Source organism: Elephas maximus, chromosome 6, assembly GCF_024166365.1.
Source record: "Elephas maximus indicus isolate mEleMax1 chromosome 6, mEleMax1 primary haplotype, whole genome shotgun sequence".
NCBI lineage: Eukaryota > Metazoa > Chordata > Mammalia > Proboscidea > Elephantidae > Elephas > Elephas maximus.
In genome coordinates, this window is record NC_064824.1 from 51,372,699 (window position 1) to 51,398,768 (window position 26,070).

The following is a 26,070-nucleotide window of genomic DNA, read 5'->3' on the forward strand; positions in this document are numbered from 1 at the left end:
GAACCTGTTAGGACAGTTCTAGCTGTCTGTCAGAACTTCTAAGTTGCAAGTTTCAGAAGGATTATTTTCTAGCTTTTAAAATAGAAGTTTTTCTCTTTCTTTAGGAAATAAGGTCTTAATTTATTCATGTTGAATGTGGGCATTTGATTAAGAAATAAGTGAAACGAGTCTAACAATTAAAAACATGTTGAATAATAATATTTAGGTAAGGGAGATTAGTTCAACCTCAAGCAGTTCAATATTTTATAAAGCACACTTTCAAAGCACCACACTGTATCCTCATGACCACACTTGGGAGGAACAAAGAAATTAAATAGCTTGCTCCAGTTATTGGAAATACTGGCAAAAACAATTCAGTTTTTCTCACTTCCAGGTCAGGGTTCTCTCTACTATATCAGCATCCTTAGTCAGATTCTAGTTCAAAATCACCTTGAGGTTCTTAAAAGCAAACACACACACACATGCATACCCTCACTGAAATAAAATCATGATTTAAAAACAACATATAAGGCATAGTTATAAGAATAGTAAACAATATTATTTAAAAATGTTGCCCCTTTGTACATAGAAATTCTGAAATCTGAAAAACTGAATAATGCTTCATAGAAACTAAGAACCCTTATAGAAAATTCTTTCTGATAATGATGCTATGAAGTATCAACTTTTTTTCAGATATTCATAAACATTGTGATAAATGAAGACAACTATCATTGAATTTGGTCTTTGATGTAATAACAAAGCTTACATAACACCTTCTACCTACAGGAGAAAGGTCTTTCTAGAATTGAAGCCTTTAATTAAGCATCCAAGACAGATGCTGCTTAGTCTGGGCTAGTCCAGGCATATCACATAAATGGCAGGATTTGGTACTTGCCAGGAAGATGGATGGAGGCTGTCAGTAGAATGAACCATAGCAGTTGAAGAAAACAGTAGGAACCTTTTAGTAAACTCAGTGTAGTACACAGCTAATAACATTTTTCCACTCCGTGTATTGTACAGCACCCACAGGAGAGTAAGATTGACAAAGTAAAGTGGACTTGGAGCATCTTAAATGCATTTGCTGACAATTTTTCATAAATTATACTGCTTTTAATATTCAACTTAGAGAATTTTTAATATAATATTGTTTAAATGTAGTCATGCATGGACATTTCTTTTTTAATCAACAACATATTTAAGTTGTATTTACATATAATAATGAATTCTAATTGCTTGTCCCGGTTATAAATTCTAATGTTACCATAACCAATCAGTTGCCATCAAGTCAATTCTGACTCATGGCGACCCCATGTGTGTAAAAGTGGAACTGTGCTCTATAGGGCTTTTTTTTTTTTTTTGAAGTATATTGCCAAGTCTTACTCCTAAGGCATCTCTGCATGGACTCAAACCTCCAAACTTTTGGTTAGCAACTGAGAGCGTTAATCATTTGCACCATAAATAGATAATAAAGTCCTTTTCAAGGTTATTATCTCTAATAATTTCTTCCCCCCCACAAATTAAATTATTGTGTCTAGTTAGGAATGAGAAAAAAGATACTGATGTTGTTGGTACCAGAATTACCTTCCAAGAAACTTTTCCAAGGCTAGATGCATCCTTTTGATTTCAGATAATTTCATACTTTGACCAATTGAGCAGAATATAAAACCTAATTAAAAATAAGCATTGGTGATACTTGTATCATAAAATAAGAATAAATAAGTAACATCATTTCTTTGCTTCCCACTTCTGCGGCTGCTTCAGAAAGGTATTTGTATTTTTCCCTTCAACCAAATATGAAAAACCAATCTCTGGTATTCAGAATTAGCTAATGTCACTGTAATCATGGGTAGATCTGAGCATTTACTCATGGAGAAGACAGACATTTTGGTGCCATAAAAACATGTAAAGCTGGGAATAGGTTAAACAAAATGGGAGAAGGCACGACATGGATTTTAAAAGTACCTAATGATATGCCAAGTGAAAACTTTCTTATCCCAAAAATCCACCAACTGCACCTGTTATCCCTCTTACTGTTAGAAAACTGGGTTATGGGATAAAACACGGCTGACTGAAGTTGCTTATGTTTCTTCACCTGAAAATATCATCAGGACTGTGACTATAAACTCTTAATTCTAGGACAGTTCAATTAGAAATTGTCATGACCCAATAACCTTCATAAGAAACATTTACTTATACTGATAGATCATGACTTTTATTGTTGCTGTTGTTTGTTGATTTTTGTTTGTTTGTTTTCTAGTAGATATTTTCTTTATAAAACTCTCTCTTGAAGTTAACCTTCCCTTTTTGAGATGCAAACTACCAGATCTAATTTGCCATCACCATTTCTCCCCTCCCTGCATGCTATTGATTTTCAGTGGGTGGTAGCTAAAATGATGCATAATCTCAAAGCAGCTCTACTAATCATGCTGTGGATAGAGGTTTTATGAAAAATAGACCATGCTCATCCTGCTGAGTTAGTACTTAGAACATATTTGGAAATCAGCTTGAACGTCAATTAGTACACTTGATTAGATTATACATGGTAGTATAAAGTAGACTGCAAGGAAGTTGTAGTCAGAGGAAATAATTCCATAGAGAAAAAGGACAAAATGAAAATAAAGTCATATTAAAATCACAAAATAATTAAATTTCAACATACCAGTTATTTTTTGAAGACGCTAATGTAAAATATATTGCTTATATGCAAGCTGATTATATGTAAGTTTGTTTTAATTTTTCTGTAGGAAAACAGTTGTATGCCCCATCATTGATGTGATTAGTGATGATACCTTTGAATATATGGCTGGGTCAGATATGACTTATGGAGGTTTTAACTGGAAACTGAATTTCCGCTGGTATCCTGTTCCCCAAAGAGAAATGGATAGGAGGAAAGGAGACAGAACATTGCCCGTCAGGTATGTAGATTGTATCTCCTAAAAGATAGCGTCTGCATTCCTATAATAACTAAAGAAGTATTATAAATTTGTCTTTTCATTTTAAAGTTTTTTTTAATGTCATGTATTTATTCTTTGCACACGGATGTATACATTATAGTCCCTGGGAATATTTCAAATCAAAGAAGCCCTGAAAACATTTTTGTTTCTTAATCTTTCATGTGTTACAGCTCAATATAGTATTTTATTACAAATACATTTTTGGAAAAGTATTTATAGGTGACAAATAGTAGAAACGCAAATACTACATGATCATATAAGACTCAATAGCAATATTAAACCTAGTCTGAATTAGCATAGGCAAACTTTGTGTATATTTATATTCAAATTTATTTGTTACAAGTTTAATATTTGACAGGAACGTGCTAGTCTTGACACTTCAGACAGATAGATATCTTACCTAAAGGTATGCACTTTACAATAGAAATGTTCTCAAGATTGAAATAACCAAAATGTTTTGGTAAATATTCTAAATTTAGTAACTTAACTCTGTTCCTTAGAGTCACAATAGAAAAGTCCATTTGAAAATTTTTAATATATTAATAATTGTCAAGGATTTATTGTTTATTTCAAATAATTTAGCACAGCTATTTAATTTGAAATATTTCTTAGTAAAGTATGTTTGCCTTTAATCTAAAATAAGAAATATTATTTTTTTTTAAGAAATATTATATGCATATTTAGTTATCTAGGTAAGCATTACCCACTTTATTAACACAAAATCACTACCTCTGTACCTTAAAACATTATTGTGCATATGATTTCCTGAACAATACTTTGGGAAGACAGTTCACTGGTTTAGCTCTTTAAATCATCATTGTTGGAACAATACAGACATACCCTAGCATTTAATGCAATATATATAAGTCATTATCTATCTAAACAAGACTGTCTCATAACCTTCTGAAGAGATGACTTATCCATTGTTGAGACTATTTAATTAAATAATGGATTTATTAAATCTAAACTCTATAAATCAGCTAATGGACGAGAACAGCCCTAATTGTTTGCTATTGAATAATTAAGTACTGGGGGCCATTAGCCCTCGTAAAAAGATATGACTGCATCAATGAGAAAAATATATGTGGCTCCTGAAAATTACATAAAGCTATATAAAATTGTTATGTCAATATTTAAAGTGTAATTTATCTAGTAGTTCTTAAATCTCGCTATAATCTCTACATTCACCAAGTCTTCTTAATCCTTGCCTTTAGCAACCTGAGGAAATACAGTGGATCATATTATCATTATTTATTAGAGATCCTATTTTCCCAGAGGAGCCCAGGTGGTGCAGCGGTTAAAGAGCTCGGCTGCTAACCAAAATGTTGTCAGTTTGAATCCACCAGTTGCTCCTTGAAAACTCTGTGGAACAGTTCCACTCTGTCCTGCAAGGTCACTGTGAGTCAAAATCGACTCAATGGCAATGAGTTTGGTTTTTTTGGTTTTGTATTTTCCGAGATCATGATTTCTTGTACTCTTAGTTGATTTTTACACTCCAGATCCCAGGTGAAAATTATCAAAATTCTTGACCAATACACTTAAATACAGATAATACTCCTGTTCATTTCAAACTAAAGTTTAAAATAATGCATGTTTAATACGCATTTTTTTTAACTCATTGGCAAAAGACATGCTTTATTTAACTTTATTTCCTCACAAAGTCAAAAGATAGATAACAGTTAGCCAAGATTCATAGTAGGAAATGACCTCGTTTATAAAAGTAAAGGTCTACATAGAAATCAGCCATTATTTTTCAACTAAAACAAGTGTGAAACTTCCAGCATATTGGAACCACCATTTATGTGACGTTTCTGAAATAAGAAGGAGAGCAGATAAAATCTAAGTATATTTCATTTGCTCGCCTCAGGAACAGCATGTCATTTCATTTTCTGAAGTGCTGATGGAACTGGAGCAAGAGTAACAGAGAAACCTCAGTCTTCGCTAAAGTTTTTAGATTTTTATGGTAAAAGGTTAATTAATTCACTGGCTCTGTTGTAACAGCCTGCAGGTAATTTTCATCAGCATAGCTATAATGTGAACTTTCTTTGTACTTGTAATCTATTACCTGAAGATGTGATCATTTTTCTCTCATTCACACAAACAGATAAATCATTCTAGGTGTTGAACACAGATTTTTTTTTTCCTACTTGATTAACAGAATTCTGAGAGCTAAACTGATTAAAATGAGGCTGAAATTTTAGATTTCTTAGTGAAATGCATCATTTAAAATGTCAGTTATGACACAACTTTATAGTCACTGTAACTGGCTAGTCATTGTTTAGAAATACAATCATAGAACTGCATAAATTGAGAGCCAACTTGAACTTGTGACCTAAACTCAGTTAAACTACATTTAAAGTAAAGCTTATAATGGTTATACATCTCCTTGTTCTATTGGCAACCTCTGGGATTTGATATTTTCATTTTGATAAGAAATGGAGTGTGTGAAATACTTGGCATTTACAAAAGTATGGGTATGGAATAATTACACACGTAGCTGGGAATATTTGGTTCTCTTTGATCAGTAAATTCCCCTTGACATTTTAGTGGCCATCTTATATGACTTTCAGGAATATCTCAATTATGCCTGCAACAATTGAGTTATATTTGATTACAATAGAGTAATCAAATTGTTAAAGCAGAGGTCATAAACTAGGAGCTTGTGTGCCAAACATGGCTTGTAGATGTCTTCCATTTAAAAAACTTTTTACCAACATTGAAAAAATGGAATGTTTTGAATAAAAATCTGGATTTCCAGCTTTTCTTGAAAAGTCAGATCTTGATACAATGGCCCAGTGTTCATCAGGTGGCATTTTGTAGAAGCTGCCCCCATAGGAGTGGAATGAAAGTTTAGCCCACTCCGCCCAACTACTTATAATTGTCTCCCTGACTGAGGCTAAGGGTCAGTTGCTACTTGTCATGATTCTTCCACTTACCAGCCTTTCTTGGAGAAATATTTCTTTCTACCTGTGTCTTAATCAAAGATGAGGGAAATATGTTTATTGCAACCAACCTACTTCACATATTGACTTTATTTGCCTGGCTTCTACCATCTCCTAAATTTGTGACCTTCAACTTAGAGGCTTCAATCAGTTGTCATTGCATCAGTTCTAACTCAAGGTGACCCCATCTGTGTCAGAATTGTGCTCCATAGTGTTTTCAATGGCCAATTTTTCTGAAGTAGATCTCCAGGCCTGGGTGGACTCAAAACTCCAACCTTTCAGTTACCAGCCTGTTTGCCCTACTGCCTGTAAAATGGATGAATGTGGAATCTCATCAAACACATTAGCCACAAACGAATATAAATGTATATTACCTAATGGAATAGACAACTAGTAGCATAAATTACCTGGTAGTGCTGATCATTCTTCCAACCATTTAATTAGTTTGGGGATGCTTTATGCATTTTTTTCTAACATGCACAACATTTGAGCTTGGTTCAAACTACTGGAATGAGTTGGATTCCATATGCAAATATGTATTTATACACACTGTCGAGCAATGTACTAGGTGCTGGGCATACAAAGGTGAATATGTCAATCTCTGCTCTAAAGTCACTCACTATCTGGTATTGGCCATGTACATGCTGGACAAAGCAGAGAGGCCAGTATGAGTGGCCTGGGTGTGGATGTACGGGATTTAGCTGTATCTACTGGTGTGTGCATCTGGAAAAGAGCCTGGCTTAAATGTTACTGATTGCTTTACCCTCCTAATTATGTCCTGTAAATGGCCCTCAATTAATACTCATAAAGAAATTAGATTCTACTTTAATTTCTCACTGATGAAAATAGATTTGCTTACTAGAATCTACCATTTAAATTCTTTCAAGTCTATTTAACTTTTTTTGTTTTTACTTTTAGTGCCTTACATCATGGACTTTTTTGTAATATAAATATTTTTATTTTATTGAGTTATAAAATATGTAATACGTACAGCTCCATGAACTTTTACGTATATATATATTCACCCGTGGAATTGCCACCCACCTCAATATATAAAAAATTTCCATCCCCACAGAAGGTTCCTCGATATCCTCTCTGGGTCAAATCCTACCGTTTGCCACAAGGTAGTCATTATCCAGAATGGACTCGATAGCAACCAACAACAACAATACTTTCTATCACCATTGGTTAATTTTGCCTGACCCTGAAACTGTATATAAATGGATTCATATACAATGTATTCTTTTGCATCATAGACTCTTTTATATTTAGTTATTATTAATATTTTTAAGATGACTTTCTTCCTTTTTACTTGGAGTACTATGTTAAGTATCTTCTCAAAGTAATACATAAGAGTTTTAGGTTTTCTTTGAGTCCTTGCTATTATTATAACTCAAACACAGATGTAATTATTAGTTAAAGCTCCCGACATATTTTAATTACTTACATATCCCTTTTTATTAACATTTATCTGATCTCATATATTCATTTTTCTCTCAATTGGAATTACGAATTTATTAAGAAGATCAAATAAATTGAATACCTGATTAATAATATCTCAGATTACAACTGTTGTGCCTTTATTGTGAACAACTCAGAATGTTCACTTATATTATCTCCTATATCCTTCTTGCATGTTATCATAGAAGAAGTACTGAAGCTGGTTTTGGAAGATCTGGTTTTCTTATTATTTAATAAACCAAAAAAAAAACAAACTCATTGCCATCGAGTTAATTCTGACTCAGCAACTCTATAGGACAGAATAGAACTTCACTATATGGTTTCTAAGGCTGTAATTCTTTATGGAAGCAGACTGCCACATCTTTCTCCCTTGGAGCAGCTGATGGGTTCAAACCACCAACCTTTAGGTTAGCAGCAGAGCACTTAACCACTGTGCCACTAGGGCCCCTCTACTATTTAATAGTAACTAATAATTTATCTCTTACATTTAATCTGTCAGATTTTCTCTATTAGTTTTTTCAGTCCAACTAAAATGTAGTTTTCGATTCGAGGAGAGAAACTGAGATAGATACCCTCAAACCTTTGAGATATTTCTAAAAAATAAATACTGAAGCAATAACACATAAAATGTCAATGCTGTTAGCAAAATAAAACTTTGAAAGAAACATTTGAACTTTAGAATGTTCAACTGTTCAACATCATTTCTCACTCATGCTAAAATCTAATATATGTTGATTTTGAGAGAACTTGAAAAAAAAAATTCCACACCTCAGATGGAATCTGTGAATCTACATTTTTATAAGGAAAATAGCAGTTGTATTCCCCCATGTGTCTGTCAGTTTTTTGTACTGTGGGGGCTTGCAGGTTGCTGTGATGCTGGAAGCTATGCCACCAGTATTCAAATACCAGCAGGGTCACCCATGGCAGACAGCTTTCAGCTGAGCTTCCAGACTAAGACAGACTAGGAAGAAAGACCCGGCAGTCTACTTCTGAAAAGAATTAGCCAGTGAAAACTTTATGAATAGCAGCGGAACATTTTTTGATATAGTGGTGGAAGATGAGCCCCTCAGGTTAGAAGGCACTCAAAATACAACTGGAGAAGAACTGCTCCTTCAGAGTCAACCTTAATGACGTGAATGGAATCAAGCTTTCGGGACCTTCATTTGCTGATGTGGCATGACTCAAAATGAGAAGAAACAGCTGCAAATATCCTTTAATAATTGGAACATGGAATGCATGAAATAGGAATCTAGGAAAATTGGAAGTTGTCAAAAATGAAATGGAACACTTAAACATTGATCGTAGGCATAAGCGAGCTGAAATGGACTGGTATAGGCCATTTTGAATCAGACAGTCATATGGTCTACTATGCCAGGAGTGACAGCATAAAGAGGAAGGACATTGCATTCATCTTCAAAAAGAACATGTCAAGATCTGTCCTGAAGTACAACACTGTCAGTGGTAGGATAATATCCATATGCCTACAAGGAAGACCAATTAATACAACTATTATTAAAATTTATGCACCAACCAAAGGTGAAGAAATTGAAGATTTTTACTAACTTCTGCAGCCTGAAATTGACCAAACATGTGATCAGGATGCATTGATAATTACCGGAGATTGGAATGCAAAAGTTGGAAATAAAGAAGAAGAATCGGTAGTTGGAAAATATGGACTTGGTGATAAAACAATGCCAGAGATTGCATGATAGAATTTTGCAGGACAAAGGATTTCTTCATTGCAAATACCTTTTTTCACCAACATAAATGGCGACTATACACATGGACCTCACCAGATGGAACACACAGAAAACAAATCAACCATCTGTGGGAAGAGATGATGGAAAAGCTCAATATCATCAGTCAGATCAAGGCCAAGGGGGTGACTGTGGAACAGACTATCAGTTGCTCATATGCAAGTCAAGTTGAAGCTGAAGAAGATTAGAACAAGTTGAGGAGAGCCAAAGTATGACCTTGAGTATATCCCACCTGAATTTAGAGGCCATCTCAAGAATGGATTTGACATGTTGAACACTAGGGACCAATGACCAGGTGAGTTGTGGAATGACATCAAGGACATCATATGTGAAGAAAGCAAGAGGTCATTAAAAAGACAGGAAAGAAAGAAAAGGCTGCAGTGGATGTCAGAAGAGACTCTGAAACTTGCTCTTGAATGCCCAGTAGCTAAAAGGAAAGGAAGAAATGATGAAGTAAGAGCTGAACAGAAGATTTCAAAGGGCAGCTCAAGAAGACACAGTAAAGTATTATAATAACATGTGCCAAGAGCTGGAGATAGAACACCAAAGAGGTAGAACACGCTCTGCATTTCTTAAGCTGAAAGAACTAAAGAAAAAAATTAAGCCTTGAGTTGCAATACTGAAGGATTCTATGGGGAAAATATTAAACGATTGAGGAAGCATCAAAAGAAGATGGAAAGAATACACAGAGTCACTATACCAAAAAGAATTGGTTGATATTCAACCATTTCAGGAGGTGCCGTATGAAGAGGAACCATTTTGTAGTGAAGAAAGAAGTCGAAGCTGCACTGTGAAGGCATTGGAGAAAAACAAGTCTCCAGGAATTGAGGGAATATCAATTGAGATGTTTCAACAAACAGATGCAGGGCTGGGAGTACTTACTCATCTATGCCAAGAAATTGGAAGAAATCTTGTCAACTGAATGGAAGAGATCCATATTTGTACTTATTCCCAAGAAAGGTGATCCAACTGAATGTGGAAATTATAGAACAATATCATTAATATCACAGGCAAGTAAAATTTTGCTGAATATCATTCAAAACTGGCTGCAGCAGTATATTGACATGAAACTTTCAGAAATTCAAACCAGATTTAGAAGAGGACGCAGAACCAGGGATATCATTGCTGATGTCAGATGGATCCTGGCTGAAAGCACAGAATACCAGAAAGATATTTACCTGTGTTTTATTGACTATGCAAAGGCATTTGACTGTGTGGATAATAACAAATTATGGATAACATTGTGAAGAATGAGAATTCCAGAACATTTAATTGTGCTCATGAGGAACCTGTACATAGATCAAGAGTCAGTCGTTTGAAAAGAACAAGGGGATACTGGGTAAATTAAACTCAGTAAAGGTGTGTGTCAGGGTTGTATCCTTTCACCATACTTATCAATCTGTATGCTGAGCAAATAAATAATCCAAGAAGTTGAACTATATGAAGAAGAACAGAGCATCACGGTTAGAGGAAGACTCATTAACGACCTGCACTATGCAGATGACGAATTGCTTGCTGAAAGTGAAGAGGACTTGAAACACTTACTGATGAAGATCAGAGGCCACAGCCTTCAGCATGGATTATACTTCAACATAAAGAAAACAAAAATCCTCACAGCTGAACCAATAAACAACATTGTGATAAATGGGGAAAAGATTGAATTTGTCAAAGATTTCATTTTACTTGGATCCACAATCAACACCCTTGGAAGCAGAAGTCAAGAAATCAAAGATGCATTGCATTGGGCAAATATGCTGCAATAGACCTCTTTAAAGTGTTCGAAAGCAAAGATGTCACCTTGAAGACTAAGGTGCACCACCTGACCCAAGACATGGTATTTTCAATCACCTCCTATGCATGTAAAAGCTGGATGATGAATAAAGAAGACATATCAAATATACCATGGACTGCCAAAAGAACGAGCTAATCTGTCTTGGAAGAAGCACAGCCAGGATGCTGCTTAGAAGCAAGATGGCGAGACTACATCTCACATAGTTTGGACATGTCAGGAGGGATCAGTCCCTGGAGAAGGACATCAGGCTTGGTAAAGTAGAATGTGAGGGAAAAAGAGGCAGACTCTCAATGAGATGGATTGACACAGTGGCTGCAACAATGGGCTTAAGCAGAACAATGATTGTGGGGATGACACAGGACCCGGCAGTGTTTTGTTCTTTTGTATATATGGTTGACATGAGTCAAAAGTGACTCGATGGCACCTAACAACAACAACGACAGCAGTTATATTATGTAACTTCCTATTGGTTTGGCAAGTGCCTCAATGGTGCCTACCTAAAAGTTGGCTATTAGAGTCCCCAAAGCAATACCACAGAAGAAAAGACCTGACGATCTGCTTCCTTGAGATTATGGAAAGAAAACCCGACGGAGCAGTTCTATTTTTTTAGGGTTGCCATGAGTAGGAATCAACTTAACGGCAGCTAACAACAACATTAACAGTTGATTTAGGAGATAATTTACAAGACATTACAAATCAGTTGAAATGAAAACAGGAGAAGTATAGAAAATTTTCAGGGTAATGAGTTAAATTTCAGTTTATATATTCAGTAATTTTATAATGTAACGAAAACATTTTAAAGGATCTGATTCTAGCTAGCCCCGTTGTTTATTTTGGCCTCAGTTAAGCATAAAGTAAAAAGAAAAGGAAAAGATTAAAATTTCCATGAAACACTGTACATCCTCTTGGAGGTTTAGGGCTGTGAGGATTATAAAAACGGATTAAGGAATGGGGGGAAAGAATAACTACTCCTTTATGGGGAATATAGGCCTTTAAGCAAAGGATATGATATTTGATTCCAATACTTGTTGGTAAATGGATTCCTTGGCAGCAAAACAAGTCATATGAAGTAGAACTTCCCTTAATGTTTCTTTTTATCCTTTAAACATACCTTTGAAACTCTTTGTATTCCATCAAATCTACAGGATTTGAGTAAGCTTCCTTGCTCACAGCTTAAGCCAACATAAACACTTAAAGTAACCGTTTCTTCTCTATAAAAGGCTGCATCTTCATACCGAACCAAATGCTCAAATGAATGTCATTATGTGCAACATTCTACAAAACGTCCCATTTTTTTCTCTGCACAAGTCGTTAATCACATTAAGCATTTGATTATTCAGAGTATCTGTGCCTTTGCTTCCTTTCTTTCTCTCCTGCTTTCTATTTTGGGTATAGTGGACAGAACAAGAAAGGAAAGTAAGAAACGACATTTAATTTTCCTTTGGATTGTAAACCTGCAAGATAGTTTACCAAATTAAGCCATTGAAGTATATGACAAAAAAATAAATAAAATAAAATTTGAGTGAAGATTTCAGCTATTCATGCCTCACATATCTGTATAAAATTATATACTCATTTTTATCTTTGCTTTTTATTATGATATATAATGTATGAGAAATTTTATTAATACAGGCCAGACACTAACAGTCTGCTTATTATGTTATTTAACCATTGCAAATAACAACCTAAAGCTGACCTATAAAAAAAAAAAAAAAAAGCTGACCTATAGTCTCTCTAAATTTCTTTGGAGTTTTTCTCCAGAGACTAGTTATTTTCCAAGTAAGAATAAATAGAACTCTGATATATAAAAGGAAAAAAAAATTAGTGAGAAGGAAGAACATTTCAATAAGCTTGAAAGAAATTGCTTCTGAAGTAGTTTTAAAATTCACGGTAAAGTGTAGTCCATAGGTAGGTAGGTAGATAGGTAGATAGCTAGATTTTATATATATATATATATATATATATATATATATGTGTGTGTATATATATATATTTTTTTTTTTTTCTTAACTCAGTCACTAATTATTTGGGGATCCTTGAACAAGTCACTTAAACAAATTGCACCTAAGTTTGATTGCTCAAATAATCAGTAGAGATTTTTGGATCTCTAAAATTTTTTTTTTTTAAATATTACAGTTTTATTTTAAAAAATTAAATTGGACCCTGAAAACAATGAAAATAAAGCTAATGATAATCTTAGCAAATGTTTTCCTTTTTCTTAGTGTCTTGGTTATCTAGTGCTGCTATAACAGAAACACCACAAGTGGATGGCTTTAACAAAGAAAAATTTATTTATTTTTTTTTACAGTAAAGTCAGCTTAAAGTCCAAATTCAGGGTGTCAGTTCCAGGGAAAGGCTTGATTTCTCCCTCTCTCTTTGTCTCTGCTCTGGAGGAAGGTCCTTGTCCTCAATCTTCCCCTGGTTGAGGAGATTCTCAGGTGCAGGCACCCCGGGTCCAAAGGACAGGCTCTGCTCCTGGTGCTGCTTTTTAGAGGTATGAAATTCGCAACTCTCTGCTTGCCTCCCTTTCCTTTTTATCTCCTGAGAGATAAAAGGTGGTGCAAGCCACACCCCAGGGAAACTCACTTTATATTGGATCAGGAATGTGACCTGGGTGAGGATGTTACAATCCCTTCCTAATCCTCTTTAGCTTAAAATTACAATCACAAATTGGAGGACAACCACACAATACTGTAAATCATGGTCCAGCCAAATTGATACGCACATTTTGGGGGGGGGGGACATAATTCAATCCATGACATTTAGTAATAATAATATTTAAAATGCTTAGTAAATACTGTGTGCTGGTACTCTTCTAAGAGCATTATGTACATTAACTCATATAACCTCCATTTTACAAATGATGAAACTGAGGCACAGAGTTTATGTGACTTGCTGAAGGTCACACATTATGGTGCTGGTTTTTGAACCAGGTCGGTGGGCTATAAAATCCATACTCCTAAAACCTAAACATGGTTGCCTCTTATTACTCCCCTTGGCCTTTATGTGCTTTTCATACAAATAGTGGCAATTCTAGTGTGAAAGACAAGTTAAAATTCAGATGTTGCATTTTAACATTACTGAAAGATCAAATGTATTTTACAAAATTTCTGTTGATTTTTCAGCTCCTGGTAAAGATCTTTGATATTTTTTTCTGTGTGGAAATACTTACTATAGGGAATACTTTATTACTCTATATTGTTAAAAAGCTTTGTATTATAAATTCTAAAACACCATCAAACCCAAACCCAAAACTTCTACTAGATGATGTTGTTGTTGTTCTTGTTAGGTGGTGTCAAGTTGTTCCAAATCATAGTGGCCCTGTGTACAAACAGAACGAAATACTGCCAGATCCTGCACCATCCTCATGATCGTTGTTATCCTTGAACCAATTGTTGTAACCACTGTGTCAATCCATCTCATTGACGATCTTCCTCTCTTTCTCTGATCCTCCACTTTACCAAGCATGATGTCCTTCTCCGAGACTGGTCCCTCCTGATAACATGTCCAAGTTACGTGAGACACAGCCTTGCCATCCTTACTTCTAAGGTACATTGGCTATACTTCTTTCAAGGACAGATGTTTGTCCTTTTGACGGTCCATGGTATACTCAATATTCTTTGCCAACACCACAACTCAAAGGCATCAATCCTTCTTCTGTCTTCCTTACTCATTGTCCAGCTTTCACATGCATATGAGGCCATTGAAAAACCCATGGTTTGCATCATGCGTACCTTAGTCCTCAGAGCGACATCTTTACTTTTTAACACTTTAAAGAGGTCTTTTACAGCAGATTTGTCCAATGCAATGCATCGTTTGATTTCTCGACTGCTGCTTCCATAGGTGTTGACTGTAGATCCATGTAAAATGAAATCCTTGAGGACTTCGATCTTTTCTCCATTTACCATGATGTTACTTATTGACCCAGTTGTGGTGATAGGACCTTTAAAAAAATCCTAGAATTAGTTCATGCATCTTTGTTACTCATCAGTTTAGCAGATGCAACTTTTTTTTTTGTAATTTCAGAAATAAAATTGCAAGTAATTTTAACTTTTCAAATAGATTGTTTTATGGTCATGAAGGTACATGACTCATTTATTTTATTTATTTAATACATATCAATTATGAGTAATTCATTAAACCATTATATTAGCTATATCTATATAAACATACAGAAATAAATATAATACTCTATAAGAAGTGACAAGAGCCTTGAGAGAGAAAGAAATAAAAGGCTATAGAATTAGCTAGAAGAGGAAGATTTCATCCGTATTGGGAGGCAAGGGCTTGTGTTAAAGGCAGGCTTCATGGAATGCATAGTGTTGTATTGACCTAAGAATAGAGCAATTTTGAACATATAAGGTGAATAAAAAAAAAAAAAAAGATATTCAGGTGGTAAAAGGATGTAAGAAAATGCACCAGGGTGGGAAAGTGTAAAGCATTTATTGATAACAACTAAACGTATTTTTAATAAATCAGAGTAGTTAAAAGGGTAGAATTTTCACCTTTCATGCTGGAAACCTGAGTTCAATTGCCAACCAGTGCACCTCAATTCCCAGCCACCACCTGTTTGTGCTGCTCTAGGTTTAAGAGTTATGCTGGATAGGTTTCAGAGGCGCTTCCAGACTAAGAAGAACTAGGAAGAAAGGCCCAGCCATCTGGTTTCAAAAATTAGCCAGTGAAAACCCTATATATTAGAACAACCCAATTTGCAACCCATCATGAGGTTGGCTCGGGAACAGATATCATTTTGTTCCATTGTGTATGTGATCACCATGAAATCCAAAGTGAGGGTTTGTGTATGCTAACTTGGTGGCAGCTAACAACAACAGAAGAGAGGAAAAACTTATTGGGTGGTGTGAGATCACTGATGCCAGGATAATAAGCTGAAATATATTCCTTAAAATGTTTTTGAACATCTGGTTAACATTTTTAGAACAGTTTTGATTTTTAAAAACTTAATCTGTCTATGGCTTGTGGAATAAATTATGGAGATAGCAAAATCTAAGGGCAAGAGTATTCCATTAGCAAACGAGAAATAATGAGGGCTAAAGTTGTAAAAAAAAAAAAAAAAAAAATTTTTTTTTTTTTTTTTTAATGTTGTATAGGAAACCCTGGTGGTGCAGTGGTTAAGTGCAATGGCTGCTAACTTAAAGATTGGCAGTTTGAATGCACCAGGTACTCCTTGTAAACTCTTTGGGCAGTTCTACCCTGCCCTATGAGTCAGAATCAAACCGATGGCCGTGGGTTCGATTTTTTTCTTTTTTGAAAGTTATATGGTGATTACGATACCAGAGAACAGAGTTAAGAGTAAAAAATATTTCAGGAAAAAGAGAAAGTAATTGGGGAATGAATATAGGCCAAAAATCAGGTGTTGAAAGGTGGTTTTGTCGTTTTATATTAGGATTCTGGCAGGAAATAGAGTGCACTGAAAGAAAAGCAGATGTGGAGAGGGTGGTAAATTCAAAATTCTATATTCTACATACAGAGCAGAGTAAGAAGTATATTTTAGAGGAAAATGTCTAGTGAGTAATTCAAAAAGCACAACTATGCAGAGGGAAGAAGTGAGAAAAAAATACAGATCAAGAGTCAGCCCCTTGGAAGTGACAGTTAAAGGCATATGATGAATGAGCTTAAACAGGTAGCATATAGAAAGAGGAAAGTGGCACTGGAGACCCTTAGGAGAACTGCATTTCAGGACGAAGGAAGATAATTATTAAAGGTATATATCTGAAAAACAATATTATAATGATATTATACTTATGTCATAGATGCAGAAACTAAGATCTTGTCCAATATCTGATAGCCAGTAGGGGAAAGGAAAAGGAGGGGACATCAAGATGAATCACAAAATGAGTAGTCAAAAGGGTAGAAAGAATGCCTCCATCCATAGACCAATGCCATAGGAATGAGAGGCGAAAACAATTTTAAGCAGGACGGCTGATGAGTTGTGTTAAATGCTTTTAGAGGAGGATGGAAATGAAAGGCTGTAGTTCAAAAGGGACCCTTCAGAAAGACGTTATAGTAGATGAGGGACAGGATCCAGATTCTAGTTAGAAATTCAAGAGGAGATGAAGGGTTACATAGAAAATATCCTTTCAATAAGGATACCAATGAAGGGAATATATATATATATATGTCCTTGGTTTCAGTGAGTAGTAGGATGGACTAAAAATGTACTTTGGTTTAAGATGGAACATAACAGAGCACGTTTGTAAGCTCCAGGGGACAATCTAGAAACCAACGGTATGAAATATAAATGTAATAGTCAATGAGCGAGTGGTTGGATGAATAGTCAGAAAAGAGCTGGATAAGGGCACTAAGGTGATAGTCCCACAATGAGAGGAAAAGGGGATATTCTTTCCTCTGAAACAAGAAGGAAGAGGGGGAGGCAATGAAGGAGTTTAGATTCCACACATTAACTTAATCCCCCAGTATTGAGAAGAGTAAAAGTTTTGGGGAAAAAAATCAGTTAAAATGAGACAGGTGAACAAAATAAACGTAGATAAAAGGGTTGTTATCAATGCTGTGGACTAAGCAGAGCCTCAGTAGCATGGTTTTGTAGTATAACCAATTGGTCTCATTTTATTACTTTCCAGTGATTCTTTGTTTTAGAAACAGAAGTGGATGAAGTGAGGAGTAAGTTTACCTAGGCTCTGAGATTTACAAAAAGTGAATTCGGTCAGACAGGGACAGGGAACCAAGTGTGCTGAGCTAGGGTTTAGCTGACAGGGCAGAATACTGAAGAGGGGGTGAGAGGAGGGAAGCATAAAATTCCAATAGCGGCCAATTAATGTGAAAAAAAAAAAAAATAATAGCTGGATAAAGAATAAAAACATACTTCCATAAATTTGGAAAAAGAATTAAAACATAGGAAGTTGTGTTTAGAGAGACAGATTTCAGAGTTCAACATCTTGACTGTGAAGTAATTCAAATAATTTTGAAGCCAAAATGAGTGTGTGTGTATGGGGAGCTAAAATTAAATGAAAAGCACTTAGAAATGAGTACTTTTGGGAAGAATGAGGCCATGGTGTTCTAAGGGGTGTTAAAATGGACTTTAAAGTCCCCACATATGATGGGAAGAGCTGATGGGGAGAAGATTTGAGAGATATTTAACTCAACTGTTGAAGAATATTTGAGAGAGCTCAAGAAATGGTGAAAATGATGCAGATGTTTAAGGTGGTATGGGGACTAGAGTGAGGGGACTCTTAAGAGGTAACAATGAAAGGATGACTCATCTCTGAATTAGATGTTTGAGGATATTCAGAGGTATCGTCACTTTTGGAGAAGAGTGTTTTAGGCATTAGACCGTTTTCTAGAATTTCAAAAGGGTAGAAAAAAATTTAAAAGTTGAGCTAAAGACCATGTTGAGGTTCAAAGCACTGACGGAATTACTGAAGGCACAGTGGAAGAGACTATTTTATCAGTAAGTACGAATAGCTCGAGGTAAGATAAAATTGCACAAAAGAGCACTGAAATAGATTTATTATTCATTTACTCAAATGAATTTAGAAAGTGCTTACCACAGTGTATACATTGTACTGGGATTTGAGATCTGAAGACAAATAGTGGTAGAGATGCAATTTGTGTTTAAAGATTTATATATAAAACCTAGGGCTAAAGAACATAGGGAATTAGAGTTTGGCTCATGAAAAAATAGGGGAATGGGTAGAGTCAGGAAAAAATGCTAAACTGGATAGACTAATCTCTGTCATAGTTTAAAGCAGGACATTGGTCTTTTAAAGTGACACTAAAAACAGCTTCTGAGGTCCGCAGAAGACTACTGTGGTATTAATCTCAGGAGAGAAGCAGAGGCATGTGTGACTGCAAATCTCACCTCCCTTGCTCTGGGTCCACTGGCATAAATACCTCCAGGACATGCACCAAAGACACTTATCTGACCACAGAGAAACAGTTTTCCTAAGTTAGTAGATACCAAAAGTTATTAACACCTCCATTAGAAAGACTTATATATGAATCAACGATTCATTGTACTTTTTCTCAATTTGTGCCACATAATTCCAATAAAGAAGAAACAAGAAATTAGTTCATTAGGCTTTTGTTTAAATAATTAACTGCAATAAAAGCAACATATCACATAACCTTATTAAGTATTATATGCCTGGCACTGTGCTAAATATTTTGCCTGCATTAACTCAATTTGTCTTCATCTATTTACTATGTGGTAGTTAGTGTTCACAGCCATTGAGTTTTTTTTTTTTCTCAAACAAAATTGATTGAATTGGTTGGTTGCTTTGACATTGTATACAACAACTTGACAAATCAAATCATTCCAATTAATTCAACCCTAATCCAGGTTTTTAATTTGTTAGGCACTCTTGAACTCTTAAGGTCCATACAGGCATATGTAAATAAAGTATTAAACATCTTACATAGCAGTTAACTTAGACAAAACACATTGCAAAGCACTGGCTATGGCTGCAGATGTTAAATATTACTTAATATGTCATTTTCAGACTGTGAGAGAGCTGACATTGAAAATTTGAAAAAAAAATCTAAAAGTGTCTTCAGAAAAATACAGGATTTTTTGAGGAATTATAATCTTACTTTTTTTTTTCTTATTACTTTCAAGTGTAAGTAAAATTTATTTGAGTCATTGTTATGGTTAGACATGCGTAATTTATTTTTACCCATTTATTATCTATTTTTCACATATTTATAGGAATGGTGACCAACTGTAAGAAACTCAGCATGTGTCTTATTTAAGTTCAAATGCATTAGTACTTTATTAGTAAGCAGATAAGTGGGTAGGCACTCGGAACTGACCATTAAAAATGCAGCACTTAACATTCTTAAGCACTCGGTTGCAATATGATTGGATAATTGCAGCAATTTTTGTCTCTCATTTTATGAAATAGACTATCCAGCACTGTAATACCTTATATAGTTATTGCCATAGAGTTCCAAAACCTCAGTTAGGTGAGGGTCATGGCTACTGCATAATTACCATATGTATAGCTTTGTTAGTGTTTCTCATTGTAATTCAGAAGGTCAGTGGTACTGTTCAAGACAGGAACCCAGCAAAACTGAAAGTGATAAAACAGCTCTGAGGCTGAGCAAGGCTCTGCTACTACAACTGATGGATGGTGATGGATGGTGAATTACCTGAGTATAAAACAGTGAGAGCACTGGGAAAAATACACAATTTCGCAATACGGTAGATGTCCAGGTACAATATTATTTGGTGGTTTTTCCATGGACTATACAAAAAAAAAAATTATATTTTTTATACTGTTTAATCACGGTGTTGGTGAAGAGTATTGAAGATACTATGGACTGCCAGAAGAACAAACAAATCTATCTTGGAGGAAGTACAGCCAGAATGCTCCTTAGAAGCGAGGATGGAAAGACTATGTCTCACATACTTTGGACGTGTTATCAGGAGGGACCAGTCCTTGGAGAAGTACATCATGCTTGCTAAAGTAGAGCGTTAGGGAGAAAGAGGAAGACCTTCAGTGAAATGGACTGACACAGTGGCTGCCACAATGAGCTCAAAAATAGCAACAATTGTAAGGGTGGTACAGGACTGGGCAGTGTATTGTTCAATTGTACATAGGGTAGCTATGAGTCAGATCCGACTCAATAGCACCTAACAGCAATAACAGTATACTGTTTAAATAGAAGATATGAGCATAATCTGTGGCAGAAGAGGATATGATTTTGAGAAAAGCAATACATTTTTTAAAAAAATCTCACAGACTACTTGGATGAGCACTTTTCAAATCTAAATTAGTGGATCAGTGTTTCTCATCTTTGGCAGCATATTAGAATCACCTGGGAACTTTATAAAATACCAGATATCTGGCCCCACCCCAAACTAATTGAATCTGAATTTTTGGAGTGTGGGATGCAAGCAAGCATGGATATATTTTTTTAAAGGTGCTGCTAACATACTAGCAAGGTTGAGAACCACTATACTACTATTACAATATTGCTGTGGGTCGGAATGACTTTATGACACACAACAACAACAACATACTACTATTAGCATTCAAACATAATCCTGGCCAGTATGGATCCATTTTGGAAGAACTAGAATTTTCTTATTTAGCTTTAATTCACATTGCTTACATAGAAAGACTGGAATAGTTCATGCATTAATCATTGTCTTTATTGAATTAATCACTTTGAAACTTAACATTTTTAAGTTCCTACAGAGAAATTTTAAGTTCCTATAGAGAAATCCTTGGAAACTCTAGGGAGCAGTTCTACTCTGTCCTCTAGGGTCGCTATGAGTCGGAATCCACTCGACAGCAGTGGGTATAGAGAAATTTTAAATGTGAGAACCAAAAGACATTTATTCCTAGGGGAAAAAATATTTTAGATTTCATGCCAAATGTCTTTCTAAATTGCGGGAGAGTATATGGGATTTATGATTATCCATAGGGCTAATGATTAATTCTATTCTTTTTAATTAGGTAAAGAGAAGATAAACAATTAGATGTAATGCTCTTATGTTAAAAATATTTTTTGTGGTAATCATTAGATACTTATTTTCTATACATTATAACATTTAATAATTTACATAATTAAATAGGTTATTCATCTTTTCATAGAGAAAGCATGTCCATAGGTTCCTAGAGTTCACACTAAAATGACATATAATTATGTGACAAAAGATCAGAACTCGCACTAATTTCTCTTCACTATGCCTTTTAGAAGGAATGTAGATAGATGCCTCCATCTTAAATAGCCAATGTTCCTTCCATTTATCTATTTGATCACTTCTAAGAAAAACATAAACTCATCTAAAATTAGTTCAATGAAAAATGTGAAATAAAATGCTATTTATTAATTTTAAAAACCTCATACCTTGGCTTTAAGTTTCCAGCTTGAAATTTTTTAGTACTTTCATTTTTTTTTAACTTAAAATGTCTAAACAATACTTGCTGCAGTCTCATTAAACTCCACACATTGTTTTCAAAAGATATTCTTTTCTTTTTGTTTTTTCAACTAGGACCCCTACTATGGCTGGTGGCCTATTTTCTATTGACAGAAACTACTTTGAAGAGATAGGAACTTACGATGCAGGAATGGATATCTGGGGTGGAGAGAATCTTGAAATGTCTTTTAGGGTAATTGCAATTTATTTTACTTTTTGACACTGAACATACTATGCCATAGCATGCACATATCAGACCCAGTAATTTACTGTCAAATCTTTTTTTGCAAAGTGATGTAAATTACTGATTAGTTGATCATTTTAGTACATATTTAGAAGCTTTGCTAGAGTCTTATTGCATGCAGTTTTACTGTTAAATGGGAAATTATAGGTATTTTTAAAATTTTTAAAAAATAAGTATTTTATTCAGAGTAAAAAGACATCAGAGCTTTCAATTTTTGAAATAAAGAAGGGCATTATATTTTAAATAATGCAATACCCTACTAAATAACTTCGTGTTTTTGAACTGAAACTTGGAAGTGTTTATGTGAGCTGAATTTGAAAGTGCTGCCTGAGATTATTCTCAAACAACTTTAAGAGTGACCTGTGGATAAAGGAACTCTAGATGGTACATTAAGTAACATGAATCATTTTAAATAATGCAAATTTATTTATTGAATGACCTTCCAAGTAAGAGAAAATTGGGGATTAATCCCTGGTAAATATACTAAGAAGCATGTAAATTATATTCATATTTTATTATATTCAACAATTTATTATGGACACATAAATGTGCCCCCATGCTAAGAGACAGATAAGCATTGACATATTTTTTTGTCTCCAAACCACATATTTATCATTTTAAAAAATAAGTTAATAATACTGCTGTTTTTTCCTTCCTAGAATTTAATGTAAAATATTTTAAACATTCTATCAATTTCCCCAAACTATTTGCATAACAAAATTATTACAATTTAGATATTTTTAACTATGAAGTTCAAGTTATGCCTTTTAATTTCTCATTTAGAAAGTTAAGATTTTTTGTAACTTAATATAATATGTGTGATGCTGTGTAAGAAAATGTCAAAATTTGGAAATAAGGTTTACTTTGACTTTCTATAATCTGAATGATCTAAGAAGTACTAGAATGACTTTGTTATACTATTCTTTTGCCTATAAACCTTCCTTATGGCTGAATGTCTGAGAATGCCATTTGTTAATGGAATTTTATTATTCTCATATTTACTTATAGACTTATAGTCTGATGGAACTTGAGTCCAAAAATACAGTACCATATTCAGTAATGTCTTGTCATGAGGCCCATGGTATATCTTTGCACAGCCCTTGGGGAAATTTGGGTGCCCAAACTTGTTACTCGGTGTAGTTCTCAAAGTGAAGAAAACAATAGATGATTTTTTTTTTAAGTCCATTCATCCAAAAGCTTAAAAATAATTGGCTTTTACTCTTAGATGTAATTATGAGACTATTGTTTCCTTATTCATCAACCAATACTCCTTGGGTGCTGTGCTGGAATTACGTTAGAAGAAACAAAAGCAACACAATAACACTGCTATTGCCTGTGATCACATTGCCTACTGTTTTCCTTTCTTTCCTAAAATTATGCATTTCTTTTCTTCTCACCTGCTAAACTTGTGTGATAACACAGAACATTATCAGAAAATGCAGCAGATATATAAATGAATAAAAAAAGGAATATTTAAGATGCTAATAGTTGATATAAACACCAAGGAGATAGAGGGAGTGCAACTGATGGCTCTAAGCATGACTAGATCCCTAGAAAATTACACGGATTTCTTGTGATTGGTTGTTTGGGGTTATTAAGAAATAAAATACTCTTGAGTGACTGTTTTTCAAATGTCTTTAAACATATGATTGTCTTTAGTTTCCATGTTTTCAATAGAAACAAAAGATATATTTTGGTTTTTATTAGACTCTTGATTTATGTTTTACTTTCCTGTTCATGACATGAATGTTTGTGCTTAATAGCTAGTGCCCCAACTGGGGAAAATATTGAGTAAGAAAATGCAAGAATAGTGCATTAGCAAAGAAATGAGACCCCCATTTCTCTTTAAATTAATTTGATGGAAAGAAGTATGACTTAGTAAAATGAGAGTATGTTGAGGATTTATTAACCAGAAGACCTGAGTCTAATATCCAGTTCAGTTGTTGCACAACAAACATGTATTGAACATGTAGTATGCTCTCCACATGCCGAGGGTACAGAGGTGAATAAGGTGTGATATTCTTTTACTCTCAAAGAACCATATTTTTATTTCAGAGATACATAGTTATTATTGACAAGAAACTGTAATAATTGCTTTTATAAATTTGTATGAGGTTTTCTTGTCACTTTCTTGTGAATATAGGCAAATAAATTAACCTCAACTGTAAAAGACAATTATGATAATAATGAAGTTATTGCAAATTTGTAGCTGTGGTCTACGTGAATTCTAGGTAAGTAAAAAAGATACAAATGTTTAGACTTTGCATCCATTTATGTATTTATTTACAACAGCATCACTTGATCTTTTATGCCCAAGAAAGTATAGGCACTTACAAGCATATGAAAATTTGATGAAAGATTAAAGGCAACAAAACCCAATTCTCACATAGACCAGAGAGTTCCCATTATTGTCAATTAGACTGGAAACCTGGTAATTTATAGGCATTGGGCAGAGTACATAGAAGAGTCTAATAAGTTGAATACAAATGGTATAAAACTTAATGCAATTACTCAAATAGCAAGAGAAAGAGCTATAGCTAATAAGACAACCAGGAGAATGAAATGGAATCATAAAAACATATTCACTCAAAAGAAGATAGGAAAAGAGGGAACAAAGGAAGAAAGAATAAAAGACACAAATAGAAAAGAAAAAGCAAATTTTTTGCATCAATAATCATATTTAATGTAAATAATCTAAAAATCAAGATTAAAAGGTATAAATTCTCAGACTGAATAACAAAAGAAGATCCAACAATATGGTGTTTACAAAAAGCACACTTCATATGCAAAGACATACATAAATTAAAAATATGGTAGAACATACACCATGCCAATACTACTCAAAAGAACGATATTTCAGAGGAAAGTATATTTCCCTAGGGAGAAAAAAAAATCATTTCAAAATGATAATAAGGGCCAGTTCATTAAGAGGACATAGCAAACTTAAATGTTTATATATCTAATAACAAAACTTCAAAATACATGAAGAAAAACTGATAAAAGTACAAGGAGAATTGGATAAATTGAAAATGATACTGGGAGGTTTAATACTCTTAATAATTTATTGAAAAGGTAGACGGAAAACCAGTAAGATATGGAATATTTGAACAACCCTACCAATTTGACTCAACTGGCTTTTATAGAGCACTCCTCTCAACAATGGTCAAATATACACTCTCCATGTGCACACAGAACATTTAATAATATAAACTATTTTCTGGGTCATAAGTCAAATTTTAAGAAATATGATAAGATTCAAGTTATTGAGAGGTATTCTCTGACCACAATGGAATTAACCTAGAACTTAACAATAGAAAGATCTCTTGAAAATCTTCAAATATTGGGAAACTACATAACATACTTCTAAATAACCCGTGGGTCAAAGAAAAAATCAAAAAGAAAATTAATAATATCATGAATTGCATGAAAATGAAAACACAGCATATCCACATTTGTGGAGCCACTAAAGAAGTACTAAGGGGGGAATTTATATTATTTAATACCTATATTAGAAAAGAAGAGAGGTCTAAAATTAGTGACTTCAGCTTCCATCTTCAGAAACTGGGGGAAAAAAAAAAAAAAAGCAAAGTAAACCCAAAGTAAATGGAAGAAATATCAAAGCAAAAATCAATGAAATAAAAACAGGAAACCTTTAGAGAAAAGCAATAAAACCAAAAGCTGTTTCCTTAAAAAGAATCAATAAAATTGATAAATTTCTATCCAGATTTAATAGGAAAAATTGAGAGATGGCACAAATAAATTACCAGTATTTGTAATTGGAGAGATGACATCACTTTGAAGTCTATAGATGTATAAAGAATTATAAGGGACTATTATGAACAAACAACAGTATGCAAATAAACTCAACAACTTAGTAAAATGGACAACTTCCTTAAAAACACAAAATATCAAAACTCACAAGAGGGGATAACCTGAATAGCCCTATATTTATTAAAGAAATGGAACTTGTAGTTAAATATATATATATATATATGTGTATATATATATACACAACCCCAAAATAAATCTCCATATCCA

The 26,070-nt window shown here is 34.1% G+C and overlaps 1 protein-coding gene across 1 annotated transcript in view; it reads left to right on the forward strand.

The window, feature by feature from the left end:
- GALNT13 (polypeptide N-acetylgalactosaminyltransferase 13) overlaps positions 1 to 26,070 on the forward strand; it is a 548,580-nt gene that overhangs the window by 289,665 nt on the left and 232,845 nt on the right. Inside the window, exons 5-6 of the mRNA XM_049888624.1 lie at positions 2,724 to 2,894; positions 21,864 to 21,981. Of these exons, the coding sequence (XP_049744581.1) occupies positions 2,724 to 2,894; positions 21,864 to 21,981 (289 nt within the window). The remainder of the gene's footprint in view (positions 1 to 2,723; positions 2,895 to 21,863; positions 21,982 to 26,070) is intronic.